Raw genomic sequence first — 24,227 nt, 5'->3', positions numbered from 1 at the left:
CTTTAGGAGGAAGGCTCTTCTTGCTCCCCTTCCATGCGGTAGTAGGATGGGCTGAGGCTGCCCCTGCTTGGGAGAGGCTGCTGCCCTTGGCAGACCAAGAAAGGATCAGCTGAGCCTTCTTTTGGATGTCTTCATCTTTTCATAGTTTTTTGAAGGGAGCCTTCTTCGTGCCCACAAACATAGATTTAGTACCTGCTTCTTTGTGCTCCAATATTGTCTCCATTATAGGACTTACTGCACCATCCACTTGTCTGTCCCTTACTAGACTTGTGAGCCCTTCAAGAACAAAGTCCAAGTTACATTTGTCCTTATATACCACACCCCAGGATGGTGCCTGGGTCATGGTAGGCAAGCTATAATTATATGCTACGTTATAAAGAAAAACAAATGCATTCACTCTCCATGCTGTTGAGTGCTCTGTTACCTGGTTGGAGTAACTGGAGTAAGTAGAGGAGAGTGCAGGCCTATGCAATACAATGCGTTCTGTTCAACAGATGTTAAGTAACAATAACTGCAGCCACCTACAGCATGTCTTCTCATCTTTATTTCTTTTCCTTCAAATAAGAGATTGAGGCCTATTTCCCCAGAAAGATGGAAAATTGCAAGATTACCCATCTTACAATCTGTTAGCTAGTCGCCTTCTTCCTAAGACATTTCCTGTCATCACTGTGACTGTAGCCCTGCCTTAAGTACATCTTATAGTTAGTTCCCTCTTTTGGCCACATTGTGTTCTTTGAAATCATGTCTTTGTAAAATGGAACATTTTCTCCTGTAGTGACAATGTTGTAATTAAAACTGAAGGCTGACCAAAGACTCAGTATCAAATAAAATATAGTCATGATCAATAACATGTCAAAAAGACGAACCTGCAACTACAGTCCTCTAAAACAATTTAAAATAGTAAAATCACACCCCAAGTCCTATATAAAAGTCATAAGCACACATTGGTTATACAAAGATATGTGGAATTTTGTAAATGTATGTAAAAACATAAAATTACATCCTACTCTATCATAAATTTTTCCTAAAAGTAATACACATTAAGATGAATGTTTTTAACACATTAACGAATAACAATTTATTCTGCTTTTAAATTAAAAATGGAGTATTGGAAAATGATTTAGACAGTTCAAGTCTCTTTTTAAAAAAGTCAAGTCTAAGCAAGTTTGAAGTTATGTTCCTTTTGCTCTTTGTAGGTTGTCCTCTTCAAAGTGGAGGCCTTCGAAGTGATTCAAGTGATTCCATAGTTGCACCCAAATTAGTAGGCTCAAGAAATGTTTCTTGTTGTTTATGACAATGATGGTGTTTCTTTCCTCCTCTGAAAAGCTCACCCAATATTTCTAATCTTTTTCTTTCCTTCTCTTTTTCTTTATTTAAAGCTAAAGGCATAGTTGCTCAGTAGAAGACCAAACCAGAGCTAGGAAAGGACATGAAATGGCCTTAAATCCCTCAGGCTCTGCTTCCTTCTGTGAGTGATTCTTCCTTGATTTAATTTTTATTGTAGAAGCAATAAAACAATTGCTGATTGTGAGCAAACTCCACAAAAAGATCTTCAAAACATCTGGGACAAGATTTCTAAGAGGTCTGGCTGACCCTGCATAAAATTCAGTAAAACAATTCAATCAGCATTTATTGAAGGCCTACTGTGTTCCAGGTCTGATGTGGGGCTCAGGAGATGCTGAAGCAAAGGGAACATAACTTGGCCTTCAAGGAGCCCCTGTGAAGCGTGGGTGTTAGGGAAACTGCACCTAAGCCTAGTTGTGAGAACTTGCTACAGAATGGTAGCAGACTTGGGTCATGTTCTCTGGGGTCTTCTCCTCATATGACTACCAGGTTTGTGAATGAAATTGATCTACAATCATGTCTGGTAAGAGGAAGGGTATTTAGAAACTGTTATCCAATAAGCCTCTATGTTTTCTTTCTTTCTTTCTTTCTTTCTTTCTTTCTTTCTTTCTTTCTTTCTTTCTTTCTTTCTTTTCTTTTTTTTGAGACTGAGTCTAACTGTCACCTAGGCTGGAGAGCAGTGGCACGATCTCGGCTCACTGCAACCTCCACCTCCTGGGTTCAAGCGATTCTCCTGGCTCATCCTCCAGAGTAGCTGGGATTACAGGTGCCCACCACCATGTCCAGCTAATTTTTGTATTTTTAGTAGAGATAGAATTTCACTATGTTGGCCAGGCTTGTCTCGAACTTTTGACTTCAAAGATCTGCCTGCCTTGGCCTCCCAAAGTGCTGGGATTACAGGCATGAGTCACTGTGCCTGGCCAGCCTCTGTGTTTTCTAGTGAAATATGAGGATTGGAATTTGCTTCATGTTTAATTAAGAAAACTCTCATAATCCCATTGAAAACATAAATAAGATTATCATAATGTTGGGTAAAGGCTGATAATATAGCCAGATAAAGAAATAAAAGGGTGAAACAGTAATGAGGAAATGAGCCCCTTGGTCTTGAATTGTGGAACATATTGAGTAATTGTTTAAAGAGAACCAGATTGACTGGGCGCAGTGGCTCATGCCTGTAATCCAAGCACTTTGGGAGACTAAGGTGGGTGGATCACCTGAGGTCAGGAGTTTGAAACGAGTCTGGCCAACATGGTGAAACCCCCGTCTCTACTAAAAATACAAAAATTAGCCAGATGTGGTGGTGAACACCTGTAATCCCAGCTACTTGGGAGGCTGAGGCAGGAGAATTGCTTGAACCCAGGAGGCAGAGGTTGCAGTGAGCCATGATAGCTCCACTGCGCTCCAGCCTGGGTGACAAGAGCAAAACTCCGTCTCAAAAAAAAAAAAAGAAGGAACCAGATTGGATAGCCTAGGCTGGATTTACATAGTTTAACCAATATTTTCCCTCAGAGTTTTTAAGGGTTTTTTTCAGGAGACAGTAAGATGCATACTTCAATGAAAATAATATACATCTGTGTGCATGGTAGTTTTCTGGGAAAAACAACTGGCATCAGGGATAAGATTGTTTTCAAATAATGTGTCAAAAAACAAGACATGGAAGCAAAGAATGAGTGAGCGCAATTCACACGTTAATGCTTACATGGAATTCTGTTTGTCTGGAAAGTTGTTGCTGTGTGGCAGACTTATCTGCTTTTTTTGCCTTGTAAAATAACTCTCAAGTGACTTCTTGATAAGTGTGAATACAATTAGAAACAAGACCCCAAAGGTTTTCTATGTCTCTGGAGCTATATAGCCCTGCATTTGAAACCATTACTCTAAGCTTGTTACATATATATTTTTTGCACAGAATACATTTCTAAAAATAGGATATGACCTCAGCAGAAAATTAAGCAAAAACATGTGGTTGTCTTCATAAGCATAATGCTTTGGAAGTCAAAATATATGCAAATAAACCAGAAGGAGGCCTGAGAGCTACCTCTGCCCCCATGTCTCCATTACAGTCTCTTCCTAACTCTTCTACTGTCCTGCCTCTGCTCCCTCCAGTTCAGCTTGCACATGGCCTCCCAGGTGATTTGAACAGGACAGACCTCTCCGGCACCAATCCCTTCAGTGGCTCCCTTTTGTGCTCAGTAAAGGCCAAACTCTTTAGCATGGCATGTGAGACCTCTGTAATCTGGCCTTTGAGGCTCATCTCCCCCTATTATCCAGCACACACATCCCCTATATTCTCATCATACTGCACCCTTCATGGAGCACGCCATGTAAATATCTTTACGCTTTTGCATAGAATATACCTTCTGCCTAAAAAGCAGTTCATATATCACTTCTGAGAAATCCTCTCTAATTCTTTCAGGAAAGGAATGAGGTCTCTCTCTGCATAAAGGATCTCTATACCATCACTTGTCAAAACGCTTTATCATTATTTGTCAAAATGGTACCTTCTTTTTATGCCTCCATTGCTACTAAGACCCTGAAGTTTGAGACTGAAATTATGGGTTCTATATACTACCATAATTCCAGCATGAAATGCTAGACCACAAGGGCTGGGATTCGAAGACCTGTTTTGTGAGATCATTATCTACCTCTGGGACATAAAAGAGTTGAAGAGTCACAGGGAGAGGGATGATTTCTTCCAAGAGCATCGACCATAGGTAGTTTGTTTCTCTCCCTCTACCCACAATGAGGGACTGGAGGGAGAGACTTTCCTCTCTCCTTGAGTCAAGCAAGAGGGCTTCAGCAGGACCATTCAAGAGAAAAACAGAAGTCTCATGGGGTGTGAGGGCTTCAGTTCTGTGCCTGAGAATATTGAGGTAAAAAGGCTGGGGCTGGAGCCACCTGTCTGATGGCAGAGCAGAGGGAGAGAGACCTTCACTGGGAATAAGCTGCACTTTCATTCATAAAAGCTGGCAAGACTGCATGAGTGTTTCTCATTGACCAGACATGGACGCACCAACACAAAACAGCCTGGAGCTATTTTTGGACCCTGCCCAAGAGGACAGCCAGAAGACAGGGAGCTGTGACTTCAGTAGAGGAGGTATGAATGTGGATAGCTAGGGCCACAGAGAGGAATGAGAAGCCAGAAGACAGGCATTGCCCACATCAAGGGGCTTTTGAGAAGACTCCAGTGGGCGTACCTCTGTGGATCCCACAAAAGCACCCATGATAGGAAGGGTCAGCTCCAACATCCTCTGAAGCCAGAGAGCACCAATGCTCGCAAGAGTGCTTGACAGGAAGAAACCTCTTGCTGTTTCTCTCTGTCTTTCCCAGCTCCAGCCCTGAAAGAGCAAGAGTGTGGTGGGTTGTGGGGAACAGAGGAGAGGAGACGCACAGGGGAAGGATATAGAGGAGAAACTGGCCATGGCCCTTCTTTCCCATTGCCTTCTCTCCAGCCTGAGGCAGCCCAAGTCAGGGAGCTGAGAAACTTTAACTTTGAGTGGCAATTAAATTATTAAACTGAACTGAAACCTTACTGTTCTTGTGACTAACAGATACAAGGACTTTGCACCAAGAGTATTCAAAAGAGTTTATGGAAGCTGCCCAAGATTTCGTCCACTTTCCATGTAGGGAAGTTCACAGAATGGGATTAGACAGCTAGCAGAGAGAAAGACTAGAGTTTCTATCTGCCAAACCCCAACCCTAGTTTGGAGACCTACTTATTCAATCTACCAGTGACATTCGTTTATTAATTTGTTGCCTCTTCATATTGAGAGCTTCTTGGGGATAGAAACTCATATATTATATTCATCTTTATAAACCTTAATGAAGCAGTATCTGCCACATAGAAAATGTTTGTTGAATGAATAAATGAACAAGTTAATTGATAAATGGGAGTGATATAGTACAGTGATTCAGGGTCCAAAGCTGGGCTTTGCCACTGATTAGTTGTGGGTTCTTTGGCCAATTTCTTAACTGTGAAAAACTTGATTTACTTACCTTTTAAAGTGGCAAGAAACTAGTACTTACCTCATCAGATTTATTTGAGAATTAGTTGTGAGGTACTGTATTGAAAATGCTTAGCACAGTGGCTAGTACACAATGAATGTTCAATAAATGTAAGTTGTAATGTCATTTTGCTCTTGTTAGATTTGGAGTTGCACGGATTAGTATGTAATGACCACTCCCCAAACCCAGCTGAGCCTGGTGTCCTTGATCTTGGTAGTATGCCCTTGACCCCAACTAGGCCTGGTGATCTTGATGCCTGGATCTCCGTGTTTCACCTCCTCAAGGAGGAAACTTTGTTTTCTGCTGGGCTGAGGAAGGGCAGTTACTTCTCTCCATTGGGTAGCAAAGAGTTCTGGCTGGTGGACAAACTGCTCTTACATGAGCACTCAAATAAGCCTCTGCTTTCTAGAGCTATCTGGGACCTCTCATTCTCGAGTCTTTCTGGAGTTCTATAGCACAGGCCAGCCATCTTCTAAGCTCCTCCCAAAGCTGTTTCAGCTTCCTTAGCTTTGCTAAATCAGTTATCACTGACACTTCAGCTTCTGATATTTTCTTGTTTTTGCTGCTTCTTTGTCCTTGTGCGTACTATACCTTTAACAAAGTCTTTTACCATAATTTGGGCAGAGGGTAGGGGAGATTGGGAAAATGGTACAATAAATATGAGTGTTCAATCTGCCATGTATAGCCTGAAGTATGTGTAACTTTAGTAATACGAAAAAATAAAGGCAGTTGTTAAAAAAGAATTTATTTAGAGATATAAAATGTACTTGTTCATATTTTTATACATTTAAAGTTAATAATACAACGAAATGGGTGCTATTTTGGAAAATAAACCATGTAGAAAATAAACACATCGGTGTTTTGATAAAGTAGCAATCACAAAGAGGCTGAGGTTATTAGAGAAGGCTTCGTGGCAGAGGTAGCAATTTTCCTGGGCTCTGAATAATGGGTAGAATTTGGTTTTATTAAGGACAGGATATGGGTCTATAACTCATTTATACATTAGCAGTCATGTGTAATTCAGGGTTTTATCTACTGTAGTAGCATTGCCTTGAGCTTCTCAACATGCCTTTTCTTTGTTATCCTTCCTTTTGATAAGAGACAAATACTCATTCTTGGAGAACAAAGCCAGCTCAACAGAGGGAAGCAGAGCTTGACGACAGAGAACAGATGACAAGACCCCCGCCAAAGCCAGAATGCCCTTTGGGTTCCAATGTGCAAGAGCCAGTAACTTACCCTCCTTCCCTCCCCCTTTTATTTTTGCTTAAGCTAGTTTTAGTTGGATTTCAGTCATCTGCATCAGAAAGAGTCCCAACTAATATGACAAGGTAATGAGACTATATTTAACTTGAAATTTTATTATTATTCATTTATTTATTGAGATGGAGTCTCACTCTGTCGCTCAGGCTGGAGTGCAGTGGCACGATCTTGACTCACTGCAGCCTCCGCCTCCTGGATTTAAGCAATTCTGCCAGCTCAGCCCTCCAAGTAGCTGGGAGGCGAGCACCACCATGCTCAGCTAATTTTTGTATTTTTAGTAGAGACAGGGTTTCACTATGTTGGCCAGGCTGGTGTCTAACTCCTGACTTCAAGTGATCCGCCTGCCTTGGCCTCCCAAAGTCCTGGGATTACAGGCGTGAGCCACCGTGCCTGGCCTTAACTTGGATTTTAGAACACAGTGGGCAGAGCTAGAACTCAATTTATAGACTAACTTACAATTACAACTTGCAGATTGTTTCTCATTACATTTATTGCTGGTAGATAATTCTTATCCTTTGACTCAAGGCAGAATGGGAACAGACTTGTGTCTGCATTTTTCCCTTTGGAGCTTGTTATTTTTCTCATAACAGATGAATTATTTGTAAGCAAAAATTAAAGATAAAAATCAATTCCCATCATCTTAAAAAAATGTGGTGAGCATGTCCCTAGAGTTATGAGAGTTGCAGAGTAATTCATCTGCAGAGTGCTGCTGGAAGGCAGAGCCCACCAATTCCCCACAGTTCAGGGTTAAGGGAATTGATCCTTTAATGCTTATAAATCAGAAGTTTTTGCTGCAGCAACCGGGGGAAACATAGCAAATCTTTAGGTGACATGGCAAATAACTTAATTATAGATAATTAGTAAATAACTACACACTATGAGTCTACTACTATTTTCAGTGCTGTTTATGTATTACTAAAAACCCAAGGATGAAGTACTGTTACTGTCATCATCCCCATTTGCCAGATGAGAAAACTGAAGCACAAAGTTAAGCCAGGATAGGCCCTCTGGCAGTTTGATGCCAGCATAACATGCTCTTGATCATTGCACTACACTGCTCTAGGTTTTAGTCAATTTACAGAATTTCAAGTGTATATGCTCTAGGTTTTAGTCAACTTCCAGAACTTTAAATGTATAAAAATAGGGACACGTGCATTTTATATCTCCTTTGTTGTATAGCAAGTCTCAGGTCTACACTGACAAACCAAGAGATTGGGGTTTAAGTCAAAAGACAGTATTACTCAAATAATCAGGAAAAGGGGGAAAATCAATTTCTGCCTGAGATGCATTCCTCTATTTGTTTTGGTGGTAGCCACATGAATTTTCTTTTTTTTTTTGAGACGGAGTCTCGCTCTTTCACCCAGGCTGGAGTGCAGTGGCGCGATCTCGGCTCACTGCAGGCTCCGCCCCCCGGGGTTCACGCCATTCTCCTGCCTCAGCCTCCCTTGTAGCTGGGACTACAGGCGCCTGCCACCTCGCCCGGCTAATTTTTTGTATTTTTAGTAGAGACGGGGTTTCACCGTGTTAGCCAGGATGGTCTCGATCTCCTGACCTTGTGATCCGCCCGCCTCGGCCTCCCAAAGTGCTGGGATTACAGGCGTGAGCCACTGCGCCCGGCCCCGCCACATGAATTTTCTTAGTTAGATTTTAAATATTGTTACTACAAGGCTGGGCATGGTGGCTCAAACCTGTAATCCCAGCACTTTGGGAGACTGAGGCAGGTGGATCCCTTGAGGTCAGGAGTTCAAGACCAGCTTGGCCAATGTGGTGAAACTCTGTCTCTATTAAAAATACAAAAATTAGCCGGGCATGGTGGCGCATGCCTATAGTCCCAGCTACTCGGGGGGCTGAGGCAGTAGAATCGCTTGAACCTGGGAGGCAGAGGTTGTAGCGAGCTGGGATCGTTAATAATTTCTTAAGTCACTGTAGTATAATAAGAAAGATATTTGGTGAGCTCCTAAAACCTCTGGAATTTCCTGAGTGAGAAGGGTGATAAGAGCATCTTTTGTTCTAATGAGGTGACTTTGGGAGGCCCATAGTTTCAGGATGGGAGCTGGTCCCCAGAAAGACCAAGCCTTGTTTAGAAGCCTGGAACTTTTTTAGCCTTACCTCCCAACCTCCAGGGAAAGGAGAGAGGCTGATGATTGAGTTAATCACCAATGGCTGCAATCACACCTATGTAGTAAGATATCCATAGAAACCTCTAATGATGGGGTTTGGTAAGCATGTTGAGGTGCTTGGAGGATAGCATACCCTGAGAGGGCATGGAATCTCTGCGTCCTTCCCGTCCCCCATAACTTGCCCTATGCATCTCTTCCACCTGGCTATTCCTGAGTTGTACCTTTTATAATAAACTGGTAACAATAAGTAAAGCATTTTTCTGGGTACTGAGAGTCATTTTAGCAAATTATTGAATCTGAGTGGGCGGGTCAGGTGAACCCCTGAATTTATAGTCAGTCTAGCAGAAATGTGGGTAGCCTGGGCATTCCATTGAGAGCTGGCATCTGAAGGGAGGACAATCTTATGGGACTGAGCCCTTAACCTGTGGGGTCTGGTGCTAACTCCAGGAGTCAGTGTCAGAATTGAATTGAATTGTTGGAAAAGACACCACATATTTGGTTTTTGGTGGAAAGAAACCCCAATCATTTGGTGTCTGAAAACATGAGATTTTCTAGAACTGCCCTTACTAATATTTGGTTTGGGAAGAGAAAGGATGAAACAGCGGGAATGAGGAAACTTTGATCCCTAGATGGCTACCTAGTCACCCATGGTATGAAACTTTAGTCTTGCTGTGATCAGTTACTAAAGGTAAAAGTTAGGCCGGGCATGGTGGCTCACGCCTGTAATCCCAGCACTTTGGGAGGCCGAGGCGGGCACATCACCTGAGGTCGAGAGTTCGAGACCAGCCTGGTCAACATGGTAAAACCCTGTCTCTACTAAAAATACAAAAATTAGCTGGACATGGTGGTGTGTGCCTGTAATCCCAGCTACTCGGGAGGCTGAGGCAGGAGAATCTCTTGAACCCAGGAGACGGAGGCTGCAGTGAGCCGAGATTGTGCCACTGCACTTCAGCCTGGGCAACAAGAGTGAAACTCCATCTCAAAAAAGAAAAAAAGACTAAAGGTAAAAATTACTAGTGGAATTTTGAAATGGTGATAGACCTAAATTCCAAGGAGTTGGCAATTAGATTTGTAAGACAATTAGATTTGTAAGACAATACAAAATAATAACAAGCATCCTAAATCTACAATCTCTTGGTTATTGTTATTTGTAATAGCTAAAACGAAAGTAAAAGTGTGAGTGCTGGGTCGGGCTTTGATGGTGGAGTAGGCTCAGATTTCGGTTGGTCTGAGCTTCAGTTACTAGCCTCAAAACCACCCCTAAAGGGGAAACTGATGCTGAGAAAGTAACTCTAAATCCTCTGGTCACCAAGAGGGTAGACCACATGGGGGAAAGACAAAACCAAAAAATGACTTAAGCCAACGGTATGGCGTGAAGGAGTTGTCTCATTTTGTGGATCAGTTGTCATCAGCTTCCCAAAAAACCTTTACTAAAATGGATTGTGAGAGTGACAAATTTAGGGGCAGTTTTTTTGGTTTTAAATGCTGCAGAGTGCAAGGGCAAGTTTGGTTAATACAGGACCCACAGCTGACCATGGAACAATTGCAGATGGCTAGACATCATCCAGACACACAGGAGGTTATTCCTGAGAAAACCGGCATTCTGGTGGTCTTGATAAAAGCCACTGTAAGGTGTATTTACTCAAAGATGGGAGACTGTTCAACTCTCTCTACAAAGGCCAGGTAGAACACCCAAGATGAAGCAGCTGATGTCGGATTGACTTTATGATGACCAAGATATTCATCCAGGAATATGCCTGTTACCCAGGACATGGTAAATACTGTAAGGGGCCCCTTCTTACATGGGCACCCCATGTAATCCTACTGCTGCAAAACCGAACAACAGTTTGAGTAGAACAAGTGTCTGGCACCTAATGTGTGCTCTCAAATTGGTTCGAATCCTAGATACTTGTTCCAGATCCTGGTAGCAGTGAACAAAACAGACAATTCATGGTCCCCTTGGAGCTAATACTTTGATGTTCTATTACAGAAATGGACATGGGATGGAGACACCTGACATATTCAGAGAACTAAAGGCTCCTCCATCGCCAAAGGAATCTTGGGAATTTACAGCCGTAATTCTATCTTGTAATTATGGACAGAGCCTTATATTGGATGGAGGTCAGTAGGACTGTTGGAATGCCAAAGTTGGCTCCCTGAGTTTGTCTTTGAGCTATCGTGACATCTGTGCCACACTTTAGAAAAACTGATGATAATTTATTTTTATTTTAAAATTTATCTTACAAGTATTTCATCTGTTATGAAAGCAAAACACATTCCAGAGGGGAAAATGCACACATTCCTTTACTCCATGTCCAAGAAAGCAAAGTGAATACTTTCTGCTGCCAATATGCTTAATTAGGGTAGACAAGGGAGACAGTACCATTTAAAATTATGTTTTTGTAAAGTCACATAAGGAAATGGACATAATATTGACTGGTCAGAAATCTATGTTCTAGTAATTTAAAAAAATGCACTGGGTCTGTTTTATAAGAAGAGGAATTAAAAGAAACATGAGTGGGAGTTAAGTATTTTTATAAAACGTTCTGTAGATTTAATAATGTGGTTCTTTAAAATTTGTCATTCCTGCACAGCAGGGAGATAAGACAATTATTTTCAACGCTTTATGAGTATTGTTTAAATTATTCAGTATTCTCTTTTATAGCTAAATTGCTGAAGTAAAAATATATCCGAAAATTAATGTACTTTTATTTATACAATAACAATACCTTATAACTAAGTATGAGCTGATCACACTTAACGTGCTCTTTCATCAAATACTCCCAATGCTTTGAAATATAAATTATAATTGATATCACTTTAGGTATGAGAAAATTATGGTTCAAGAAGGTTTTATGATTTTCCCAAGATGCAAGTGGTGTCGTTGGGACCAGAACTTGGGAATTCTGACTAGAGATTTTGAGCTGGGTAGATGTAGCGATCAAGAGAATGGGCGCTAGTGTCAGTTGGACCTGGGGTTGTTCCCCAGCTGTATCCTTACTAATTACTTAGCCTCTCAATCCTCACTTTCCTCTTCTGAAAATGGGGATGATATGACCTACCTCATAGCCTGGTAGTGAGGATTAAATGAGATAATTACTAAATGTGAAGTGCTTGGCACATAGTATATATATGTTCAATTAAGTATTGCAAATATTATTCCAAATCAATAATATTTGGAAAATATTTGGAAAATATTTCAATGATATTTGAAAAATAAAAATAATGACTTAATATTGTCTTCTTATTTGGAAGAAAACAATAGATTAAAATGGTGGAGGCCAGGCATGGTGGCTCATACCTGTAATCCCAGCACTTTGGGAGGCCAAGGCAGGAGGATTGCTTGAGCCCAGGAGTTTGAGACCAGCCTGGGCAACATAGTTGAGACCACGTCTCTACCAGAAAAAAAAAATTAAAAATTAACCAGGTGTGGTGGTGTGTACCTGTAGTCCCAGCTACCCAGCTACTGGAGGTGGGGGAGTCCCAAGATGGGAGGATTGCTTGAGCCTAGGAGGTTGAGGCTGCAGTGAGCCATGATGGAGCCACTGCATTCCAGCCTGGGTGGCAAGAATGAGATCTTGCCTCAAAAACAAACAAACAACAACAACAACAAAAGCCTAAAAAGCAAAAGAACAGTGATTCTCAGCTGGAGGCAATTTAGTCCCCCACCCCCACAGGACATTTGATAATGTCTGTAAACATTTTTGGTTGTCACAAATGGAAAGGTGCTAGTTGGTAAAGGCCAAAGCTGTCAGAAAACATCCTACAATGCACAGGGCGGGCCCCACAACAAAGAATTATGTGGTCCAAGTGTCACCAGTGCTGAGGTTGAGAAGCCCTGCATTAAAACAATAAGAATTCATAGAGTATACTTAAAAAATTGTATTTGTTTTTGTTTTTTGATAGAGATGGGGGCCTTGCTATGTTGCTCAGGCTGGTCTTGAACTCCTGGTCTTAAGCAGTCCTCCCTCCTTGGCCTCCTAAAGTGCTGGGATTATAGGCATGGGCCTCCACACCCAGCCCTTATTGAGTATACTTTTTTTTTTTTTTTTTGAGACAGAGTTTTGCTCTTCTTGCCCAGGCTGGAGTGCAGTGGCACAATCTCGGCTCACCACAACCTCTGCCTCCTGGGTTCAAGTGATTCTCCTGCTTCAGCCTCCCTAGTAGCTGGGATTACAGGCATGTGCCACCACGCCTGGCTAATTTTGTATTTTTTAGTAGAGATGGGATTGCTCCATGTTGGCCAGGCTGGTCTTGAACTCCCGACCTCAGGTGATCCGCCTGCCTCGGCCTCCCAAACTGCTGGGATTATAGGCATGAGCCACCGTGCCTGGCCTATTGAGTATACTTTTAATGAGCCATGTAAACATCACTTCTCCAAGCATAGAAGAATTTGAAAATAGGAGATAATATATTATCTTTGGGAGTATAGAACACAAAAATTAGTGTAAGGAAATGACATAGTTTATGTTGGCCATATGAATAGAATGATAATCTAGAGTTTTTAATGAGAAAGAAAAGTTACCAGTTAAGTTCTTTGTGGCTGAGAGGTGACAGTTTTCAAAACTGACAATTTATAGTTTATTTTTAAAAAAATAAATTTTAATGCGATAGGATCGCTTAAATTCATCAGCAAATGGCCTCCTTCGCTGGCTTTCCATCATTCATTGAATACTTTTCAATAGCCAGGGCTTTAGTAACACCAGTAAGATATGATTTGATGAAAATAAAGTATAGAAATTTGTATTTAAGTAAGGGCTGGATGCAGTGTCTCACGCCTGTAATTCCAGCACTTTGGGAGGCCTAGGCGGGTGTATCACTTGAGGTCAGGAGTTTGAGACCAGCTTTGCCAACATGGTGAAACCCCATCTCTATTAAAAATACAAAAATTAGCTGGGTGTGGTAGCAGATGCCTGTAATCCCAACTGCTCAGGAGGCTGAGGCAAGAAAATCACTTGAACCTGGGAGGTGGAGGTTGCAGTGAACCGAGATCGCACCACTGCACTCTAGGCTGAGAAACAGAGGGAGACTCTGTCTAAAAAAACAAACAAACAAACAAACAAACAAAAAAATTTGTAACTAAGGGAAAATAATGTAATTTAGATGTATTAGTATTAAGACCAAAATGCAGTATTCTCCTACTTAGAAATCAGGAGACTCAGTACTTTTCACAGTGATCATAACTTCCCTTAATTTGAATATTTTAAAACTAATTAAATTATGAAAATGGAATCCCACATACCAACTCACTTAGAGGTATTGATCATGATGAACTGATTTCTCTAGATTTATAATCTGAATAATTTATTATTGTGCAATACACCCCACGTTAATGACATCTACAAAGTAAAAGCAAAAAACTAATCTTTCACCAACTTCTACTCATGTTTGAAGAAGAACTTCCTGTATATATGTCAAAATCAGTCACCACAGGGCCCAGAGATATCAGATTATATAATATGCTGGTGTAGAGAGCAGATACAAAGGTGTCTTTTTTTAATTTTTAATTTTTGTGGGTACGTAGTAGGTGTATATATTTATAGGACATATGAGATGTTTTGAGACAGGCAGGCAGTATTATAATGATCACTTCATGGAAAATGGGGTATCTGTCTCTTCAAGTATTTATCCTTTGTGTTACAAATGATCCAATTATACTCTTTTAGTTATTTTAAAGTGTACAATTAAATTATTATTATATACTATAGTCACCCTATTGTGTTGTCACATAGTAGGTCTTATTCATTTTCTTTTTGTACCCATTAACCACCCCCACCTTCCCTCCCACCCCGCAACTACCCTTCCCAGCCTCTGGTGACCATTCCTCTACTTTCTATCTCTATGAGTTCAATTGTTTTTATTTTAGATCCCACACGTGAGAACTTGTGATGTTTGTCTTTCTGTGCCTGGCTTATTTCACTTATCATGATCATCTCCAGTTCCATCCATGTTGTTGCAAATGACAAGATCTCATTCTTTTTTTACAGCTGAATAGTATTCCGTTGTGCATAAGTACTACATTTTCTTTATCCATTCATGTGTTGATGGACACTTAGGTTGGTTCCAAGTCTTGGCTATTGTGAATAGTGCTGCAATAAACATGGGAGTGCAGGTATCTCTTTGGTATACTGACTTCCTTTCTTTTTGGGAATATGCCCAGTAGTGGGATTGCTGGATTATATAATAGCTTTAGTTTTAGTTTTTTTGAGGAACCTCCAAATCTCCATAGTATTTGTACTCATTTACATTCCCACCAACAGTGTATGAGGGTTCCCTTTTCTCCACATTCTTGCCAGCATTTGTTACTGCCTGTTGTTTGGATAAAAGCCATTTTAACTGGAGTGAAATGATATCTCATTGTAGTTTTTTGTTGTTGTTGAGACAGAGTCTCACTCTGTCACCCAGGCTGCAGTGCAGTGATGCAATCTTGGCTCACTGCAACCTCTGCCTCTCAGGTTCAAGTGATTCTCCTGCCTGAGCCTCCCAAGTAGCTGGGATTACAGACATGCACCACCACGCTGAGCTAATTTTTGTATTTTTAGTGGAGACAGGGTTTCACCATGTTGGACAGGCTGGTTTCGAATTCCTGACCTCAAGTGATCTGCCCGCCTCAGCCTCCCAAAGTGCTGGGATTACAGGTGTGAGCCACCACGCCTGATCTCATTGTGGTTTTGATTTGCATTTCTCTGAAGATCAATGATTTTGAGTACTTTTCTTATACCTGTTTGTCATTTGTGTGTCTTCTTTTGAGAAATGTCTATTCAAACCTTTTGCCCATTTTAAAATCAGAGTGTTAGATATTTTCCCATAGAGTTGTTTAACTTCTTACGTATTCTGGTTATTAATCCCTTGTCAGATGGGTAGTTTGCAGATATTTTCTCCCATTCTGTGTGTTGTCTTTTCACTTTGTTGATTGTTTCCTTTGCTGTGCAGAAGCTTTTTAACTCGATGTGATCCCATTTGTCCATTTTCGCTTTGGTCGCCTATGCTTGTGAGGTATTACTCAAGAAATTGTTGCCCAGATTAATGTCCTGGAGAGTTTCCCAGATGTTTTCTTGTAGTAGTTTCATAGCTTGAGGTCTCAGATTTAAGTCTTTAATCCATTTTCATTTGATTTTTGTATATGGTGACATAGGGGTCTGGTTTCATTCTTCTGCATATGGATATCCAGTTTCCCAGCACCATTTATTGAAGAAACTGTTTTTTCTATAAATGGGTTTTTTTAAAAAATGAAGAATATTAAAGAAAGATGCATTGTTTCAGCTAAAGCCAGGCTTACCACCGTGATTGAACTCTGAACACCGTTTCAGGAAGGACCTCAAAGGTATCCATGTGCTCAACAAGGGGTACGGCATATGCTTCTCTGGCCCTAGCAGGGTCAGCCTGCTGCCATGGTTGGAGGTGAGGACCAGATGTGGTGCTAAAAGACTGGGGGTGGGCGAAGGGTGGTGGTATCATTCATTCAGTATGTATGTACATGTGTGTTTATTATTTATCCAGTTTTTAAATAGTGTGAGAATACACATCATTTAATATATATTTATTGATCAACTAATATGTGCCAGGCCTGTGTTTGTGCTGGCAACAGAACAATAATGAAGGCAGAAGACAAGGAAAGGGAGACAGCTTGACAAGGAAACACCTGGCTCCCCCATCCCTCGTAAGTTCACACGTTTATAGGTTGGTGGGGGAAAAACTTATCTAAACTGAAAATTAGACAAACTATTTATTACACATAGTACACTAACAAAATACATAAATACAACAACAAAAAGTAAAGTGGATTATGAGTAAAAGAATAACTATAGGAAGTAATCTAACCTAGGGGGTCAGAGGAGGTAGCCAGTAGGTATAGTCTTGCTCAGTGTAAAACAAACAAAACTCCCACAAAAGCAAAAGCATGGCTTTGGTTTGATAAACAGCACAATTCAGATATCAAATATTCCTAGTTAAGTGTGTGGTTCTAGGCCTTTAAAAGACAGAATCCTGCGGCAGGTGGTGGTTATTTTCACAATGAAGTTGGTAGAACAAACAAAAGTTGACAGGGTATCAAAAATCCTGATTGGCTTTAGTTACTGAGTGACTGCTGGGAGAAACGTGGTTTTAAGAAAAGGTGAGATTGGTGTGTAGGCAAAGAGCTGGGAGAGAACTCCAGGTCTAGGAGTTAGTTTGGAAGGAGTAAAAAGTAAAAAGCAAACGAGGTAAACAGAATGATGTGATGAGTGGAAAAGCACAGAGCCCGTGGGGAAGACTGGGCTTTAAGGGCACAGACAATGAAACCAGCTAGAAGGCAGGAAGTGCACCCTGGGGTGGCCTTCCGGTACAGGAACCTGACCTGGACAGGAAGTGAATGGCATCATCTGAGGAGCAGGAAGGGGAGATGTGAGGGAAATAAGTGTCCATTGCATAAACCTTGCTAGAGCTTTTATCCTGTTACAGGGTTGTAGGCAGCTTGGAGCTTCTCTAACAAAATAATCTGGCCTGCTGGGAGGTATTTGTGAGGGACAAGAAGGGAGACGAGAAAGGTTAGAGTGTGGGCAATTACTGTGGGGCTCTGTCTTGTCTCGGCTCCCTTTTGGGTGACATAAGATATTTGTCTTGGATCCAAACAGGAAGAAAATAAGTCTCATTTCCTCCTCTCTCCCAACCGCCTGCCTCCCATGATGAAATGATCTATATGGGACTCTTGGTTGACATAAATCTTTGTGCTTTAATAAAAACTAAAGGTTCAGGAGTGGGAAGTGGTTAAGAAGTTGTTTGCTGGGATTATATCGATAATTCATCCTGTTTAGACTGAAGAATGACAATGATAAAGAAGTTAAAACAAGCAACAAACAAACCCACTAGGGTAAATGGGGCAGGGGAAACTGAGAAGTTAAAATGAAGACAGAACTGAACATATGTGAATATAAACTTTTCTTTTTAACCAGGTGTAAAAAAGTGGTATGAGGAAAGATGGGAAGAGATATAAAAATAAACAGCATTAGGTTAAAGGGGATAATTATAGAAGCCAAAATGAGAGGTGAGTGTTGCAAAGGATCCAGCTAACTTTAGAGACTTGAGAAGTTCCTTCAAACATTTCCTTTCAGGACACTGTGGAGCTTTCAATCTTTCAGGATTTAACAAGACCCTAAATGTGTATGCCTTAAATACACACAAACACACACATTTTTTTGTTTGTTTGTTTTTTCCTGTTGGGGGAGAAGAGAGAGTAGGAGATGTGTTCTTCGTTGTCATTTGGAAAACAGCTTCCGGTACATTTTATTTGCTTTTAAAAGCCCTGGAGAATAGTCAGCAAATAGAAATTGGTTTGCAGAAATAACATGGCTTCCTGGAACTTAGGGGGAAGGAAATGGGTGGTTTCTTTAATTACTATAGTATTTGTTTAGTATAGTGTGTCTTATAACTAAAGATAGAATTCTGGCTAATGTCCAGGAGGGAAGGTGAATTTGGATATTAATGAATTCGGAAGCTTCATACAATTGTGTTGAATTTACCAGGTTAAGTAAGACAATAATGCTCTTTGTTTTCCCTATCCTGGCCAGATCAGAGTGGACCGAAGTTTGTTTTCAGATACCTAATGTTTAAATTCAAGTGCATTATTATTTACATATGAAGAGCTAATGACTTTAATGTAAGCAACTAAGCTTATTTACAACAAAGAAGTGACTAGGTGACAAGAGGAGTGTCGATACTGCCTTAATTAGTTGATTTGCTAATTATTCTTTTCTGCTGGGTGTGATAGTACTTTTCCTAATGAGCAGCAGAAACAAGGATGCTCCAGCAAAAGCGATTTGAACACAGTAGTAGCAATAGCTTCTTGGCCATTTTAGGTCCATTTGTGCTGAAGTTGTTGACTTTATACGATTTTGCAGACTTCATAAGATTGAAGAACTAAGTGTATTCCTGTAGATTTATCCTATTTATTTATCAGCTATGTGACTTAGCTCAAGTCTGAGAAGCTTAAAAGGCATTTACTGAAAGTGAAAATAAATTAGATGGCAGGTTTGAACTTAAATAAGAATTAAAAATATGTCCCACAGCAGTGCCATGCATTTATTTCTTCAGGCTTCTTAAAGACATTGATTGGTAATAGATGCATCCATGCTCATTGGTGTGGGAAGCCCTGGGAGAATGGCTGGAAGTCGCCTTCATTTTCTTTTGTGTAGGCTTGCATTTCTTCTGTATTTGAAAGTCATGATACTGAAGAAATTCAAAAATCCCCAGGAGATTCTATGTCCACATAACAAATTCAAACTTATCTTTACTTTAATGTGTTCACTTCTCATAACTCCTTGACTGGAACCCTTCACTTCATCCAGTCTGAGAGTTCTGTAAGTTTCTGATACAGGCATGCACATTCCTGACACCATGCTTTTGCTTGGCCGTGCCTCCTGCCCAGAATGCTGTCTATTCTCTTACGCACATCCTCTCTCTATCCCATTTTTGTCCTATTTCTTCCTGATTCAGAGAGGGTGGTGATTGGTGGATATGGCTAACATTTATTAAGTATACCTCATGCTTTACGTACTGTGGTGGCAATTTATGTGCACTGTTTAATGATACCCCCGTTTTACAGGTAGGGAAAGAGAGGCTTACAGAATGTCACTGGGCTCACACTAGTAAGTGGCACAAAGCCGGAATATAAATCTAGGTCTTTTTGGTCATTTCTGGACTTAATTTTTTAGTGCCTTGAATTGTTTCTTAGCTATTGCATCTACTAAGGCCTTATTTCTCTAACCAGATTGTCAGTGGCTAGAGGCAAGGAGCTTATCTTTTAGTCTGCATAGAGCAGGCCCTCAATAGTGATAGCCTTCTATTGAAGTGAAAAATAACATGTAAAACGTTAAAGGATTTTTATTATTTGGTTAAACACTGGAAGAAAGAAACAAATCCCAGGAAACTAATTTCTCAGAATTATTGCATGAACACAAGACACTGTGGTTCTTAGTGTGGTCGGCGCCACTTCCGTGGGTGTCTGGAAATGTGGGGGCAGTCCTTAGGTTGTCAGGATTCTGACGGTATCTTGCAGTTAGCGTGTGGTAGATGGGGATGTCAAACACCTTGCAGAAAGTAGGACCATTCTGCACCCTGCAGGGGCCCAATAAGGGAAGCAGCACCTAGAAAACATGGACCCAGATGCCAGATTGAGTTCCAACCTACCTCCACCTTTTACTAACTGAGTAAATCTTTCTCATGTTAACTATGTGCCCTCTCCACTCCTGGCACACGGTTAGTGCCCAATAGCGTCAGCTCATGATTACCATCCTCTAGAAAAGTGTCCCCTATGGCAAGACATGATCTTTGTGGAGCAAGAGAACTTACTAGACTAATAGTAACAGTATAAAAATCAAAGTGTAATGAACATACAGAGTGGAATAATAGACGTTGGAAACTCCAAAAGATAAGAGGGTGGGGTGGGAGTGGAAATGAGGGATGAGAAATTACCTGTTGGGTGCAATGTACAGTATTCAGGTGATGGGTACACAAAGAGTCCAGACTTCACCACTATACAATATATCCATGTAACAAAACTGTACTCGTATTCCCTAAGTCTAAAGAAAGAAACCAAAACTAAAAAAAAAAAAAAAAAAAAAAAAAAAAAAAAAAAAAAAAAGAATCAAGGTGTGTTCCAAAACAGTGCTTCTCAAACCTTAATGTGCTTACAAATCTCCTAGAAATCTTGTTGAAATGCAGATTCTGATTCGAGATGGGGCTAGGATGGGACCAGAGTGTCTGCATTTCTGATAAGCTCATGATCCCAGAGCTGCTGTTGGGTACCAAAGTTCTAAAGTACCTTGAGGGAGAAGCCAACTTAATAAGTGAAATAATGAAGCATTTATTGCATATCTACTATATAACTTAAATGATAAAAATAGAGTAATGGAGATTGGAGATTGGATATAAAAAGTATAGAATTTGATTTCTTCACAGAAGGAGCTTCCATCTGCTTTGCCACTTTTATCTGAGAGACAGAGAGAAAGAGAGAGAGAGAGCACACACATTTTCCATAGATAACTATATTTTTCAGGGGAAAAAGGCAGAGAGGTATTTCTTGTGTGTGTTTCCTCACACAAAAAGGCCATTTTGGGTGTCCAAATAATTTTAGAGGAGGTATTATAACTAAAGGAAAAACTTGGCAGCCATTCTTGGATGCAGGGTGTAAGCCTTGCATATCTCAGAACTAGTACGAATGGTGTGCATTTGGGTATTTCTGTGTGTGTGCAGTTTTACATGTCTGTATATGAGCTGGAAAGTGTACTGGGCCATTGCTAGGGAATTGATTTCTTAAACATCACTAGAGAAGAAGGATATTTTCCCTCATAAAGATTAAAACCTCAAGTTAAGGGGCAGGGGTTCCTAAGGCAGCCTTGACTAGGAACTTTGCATATTACAGTCAGTCGATGTTATTTGAACATAGTCATTGAGAGAAGAGACTACTCATTATCCACTTAAAATACTTCCCGGCTGCAGCATGGTGTTGTATGGAAGCCAAAGCAATTGGCTTTGCATTTGGCCAGCTGATTTAGCAAGAAATTTTGCAAATGATGCAGTCCTTACAGATGGTGCTGTTGGGTTTTTTAGAATGTTTTAAAACACTGATGGATTTGACCATGAACTGAATTTCCAGTCTCTTAGATCCACCTCCAGCCACCCCTTGACGATCTCCATGGCAGCTGGAGACAAGGAGCAGACCTTTTCTGCAACCTTATGATAAATGATTTCCTTTAAAAACCACTCGCATAATAAAAATGTTTTGGTGTAAACTTGGCCAAGGGGAACTCTTGAAACTTTCAGTTTCTTTGCCTAACTCTGAGTTGCTTGAGTCGCATTTTTGCATGGTTCTTGATTGACTTTCTGGTGCTCTGCCTGGAGGTCTTTGCTTATCTATGAGTTGCCTGAGTCACATTTTTACATGGTTCTGGTGCTCTGACTGCAGGTCAAGAAGGAGCCAGTATCTCCAGGAGGAGTGAGAGAGTGCTCTGCCAGTGTGAAGTGTAAATCCTTGAGAGGCTGTGGCAAGGGTCCATGCCTGAATGTGTAGAGCAAGAACAGCTGGAGGCTGTGGCTTTCTCCAGGAAGAGGTTTCTAAATTTGCCTCTTAGAAGATATCAGAAAGTTCAAGGTACTGTACCATCTTCACAGGCCGAATTCTTGTTCAAATCTTTACAACAGGGGCTGGTCCTGATCTTTGCTGTTGACTGCTTTCTTGTTTTCTTGGTTTCTATTTGAATCACCACCTTTTATTCGTCTTCCTTGGTGCCCTTTTGGTTGTGCTTATTTAGGCTTTATGTAAGCAGCATCTCTGGATGCATAAATGAGGCAGATAAAATTCCCTAGGGTGACTGATCTGCCCTTCATCTATTTTTAGCACTGCAAAGAAGTTACCATAGCCCACAGCATAACTCAATCACTGTAAGCCAGTGAGCACATTCTGAGTTTTTTTTTTTTTTTTCTAAATAACCTTTCCTGGAGGCATTTGGTATAAAAGCTAAGCTTAAAGGCACATGATTCAATCATTGATTATTCAAGACATTTCATACTTAGGCTTTTATAATAACCATATTGTCACTGTCAACTAGATATTCAGCTCTGGTTTCTAATTTTGCACTGGAAGCTGTACAAAGTCTATTGTGTTCTGTGTGTGTGTGTGTGGCTCTGGCAATGCAGAAATGGCAACAAGGAAGTATCTAGCACCCACGAAAAGACTGATGAGCACCAATTTGCTTTCTCTCAGTCAAGCCATCTTTCTTAAGAGAACCCTTGGCCTGTAGCTTGAACTGTTTAATCTTTGTATATCTTCCATCCCTTCCACCCTTAGGGAACCTCCATAAGGTGAGGACAATGTGTCTTTTTTACCACCTGCTATCATCTAAATGTTAGTGTCTCCCTCAAATTCGTATGTTGGAACCTAATACCCAATGTGATAGTATGAAGAGGTGAGTCCTTTTGGGAAGTGATTAAGTCATGGATCAGTGCCTGTATTAGTCAGGATTCTCTAGAGGGACAGAACAAATAGGATATATATATATATATATATATATATGAGTTTGTTAAGTAGTATTAACTCATACGATCACGAGGTGCCATACTAGGCTGTCTGCAAGCTGAGGAACAAGGAAGCCAGTCCAAGTGCCAAAGCTGAAGAACTTGCAATCCAATGTTAGAAGGCAGGAAACATCCAGCAGTGGAGAAAGATTTAGGCTGGGAGGCTAGGTCAGTCTAGCCTTTTCACATTTTTTTTGCCTGCTTTATATTCTGGCTGAGTTGGCAGCTGATTAAGGGTAGGTCTACCTTTCCCAGCCCACTGACTCAAATGTTAATCTCCTTTGGCAACACCCTCACAGACACACCCAGGATTAATCCTTTGCATCCTTCAATCCAATCAAGTTGACACTCAGTATTAACCATCACAGTGCCCTCTTAAAAGAGGTGCCTTGCCCTTACTGCCATTTGGTAATATAACAAGAAGGCACCAGTTTTGAAGCAGAGAGCAAGTCCAGACACCAAATCTGCTGTCACCTTGATCTTAGACTTTCCAGTCTCCAGAACTGTAAGCAATACATTTCTGTTATTTATAAATTACCCATTTAAGGTATTTTGTTATAGTAGCCTGAACAGACTAAGATACCACCATACCTCTGTAGTTTAGCACAGGGCTTAAGCTTAAGGCAGCATTTATTCATTTGTTCATTGATTTATCAGTTCATTTAACAAGTGTTTATTGGTAAACACCAACATTCCAGCTTGTCTTGGAATGAAGTTTCCCCATCTTTGATAGGAATACATGCTTATCACTTCCAGTTTGGCTGTAAGAGCTCCCCTGTACCTCCTCTACTTCTTGGAAGCGTGCTCCTCTAAGGTTGTTAGCTCTGCCCTCCTATCCAGATTTGCTCTTTTCCTTTGCATCTGCAGAATCAGCACTATTTCTATAACAAAGTGGTTCCCCCTACTTCTGAATATCACTGGTTTCTTTTATTAATTTCTTTCATTCAAGGTTAAAGAAGTAGTTATATGATGTGATCTGTGATGGTTTCATGGTGTGTCTGCTTTGGCTTGGATAAATCACATTCCCCAGAGCTCCCTTTCTAGTATGTTTCTGACTAGGGTGGTCTACAAGGGAGAGTCTCTTGCAAAAATTGGAAGATGGAAGTGAGGCAGCAGCTATTTTGTAGCACACATGTACCTTCTCCTAATTGTTGAAACACTAATCTAGGTGCTGCTGTGAAGGGATTTTGCAGCTGTAAAGTCCCTAATCGGTTGACTTTAAGTTAGTCAAAAGAGATATTATTCTATGTGACTTAATCAGTTAAAAGCTTTTTAAAAGAGAGTCTAGACCAGGGGTGTCCAAGGGAGAGAGTACAGTCATGGGTTCTTAGTTTCTGTTTCTCATTGGGCCAGAAAAGCCCCTTCCTCATGCCTCTTTTCTGCTTATTACTAGAGACGGAAACTAAAAACTATGGCTTCAGGCTGCTAAAAGCCTAAAACAAAACAAAACAA

At 40.7% G+C, this 24,227-nt stretch overlaps 1 protein-coding gene across 2 annotated transcripts in view; it reads left to right on the top strand.

Moving 5' to 3' along the window:
- LOC134732029 (uncharacterized) overlaps positions 1-24,227 on the top strand; it is a 127,194-nt gene that overhangs the window by 18,125 nt on the left and 84,842 nt on the right. Inside the window, exons 2-4 of one of the 2 annotated variants that reach the window (XM_063614229.1) lie at positions 6,446-6,674; positions 10,717-10,847; positions 21,667-21,852. In XM_063614229.1, the coding sequence (XP_063470299.1) occupies positions 6,446-6,674; positions 10,717-10,847; positions 21,667-21,728 (422 nt within the window). In that variant the 3' untranslated portion in view covers positions 21,729-21,852. The remainder of the gene's footprint in view (positions 1-6,445; positions 6,675-10,716; positions 10,848-21,666; positions 21,853-24,227) is intronic. The other variant, XM_063614230.1, reaches the window with a different exon arrangement.

This window comes from Symphalangus syndactylus, chromosome 13, assembly GCF_028878055.3.
Source record: "Symphalangus syndactylus isolate Jambi chromosome 13, NHGRI_mSymSyn1-v2.1_pri, whole genome shotgun sequence".
Taxonomy (NCBI): domain Eukaryota; kingdom Metazoa; phylum Chordata; class Mammalia; order Primates; family Hylobatidae; genus Symphalangus; species Symphalangus syndactylus.
This window is presented reverse-complemented; position numbering and strand designations above follow the sequence as displayed.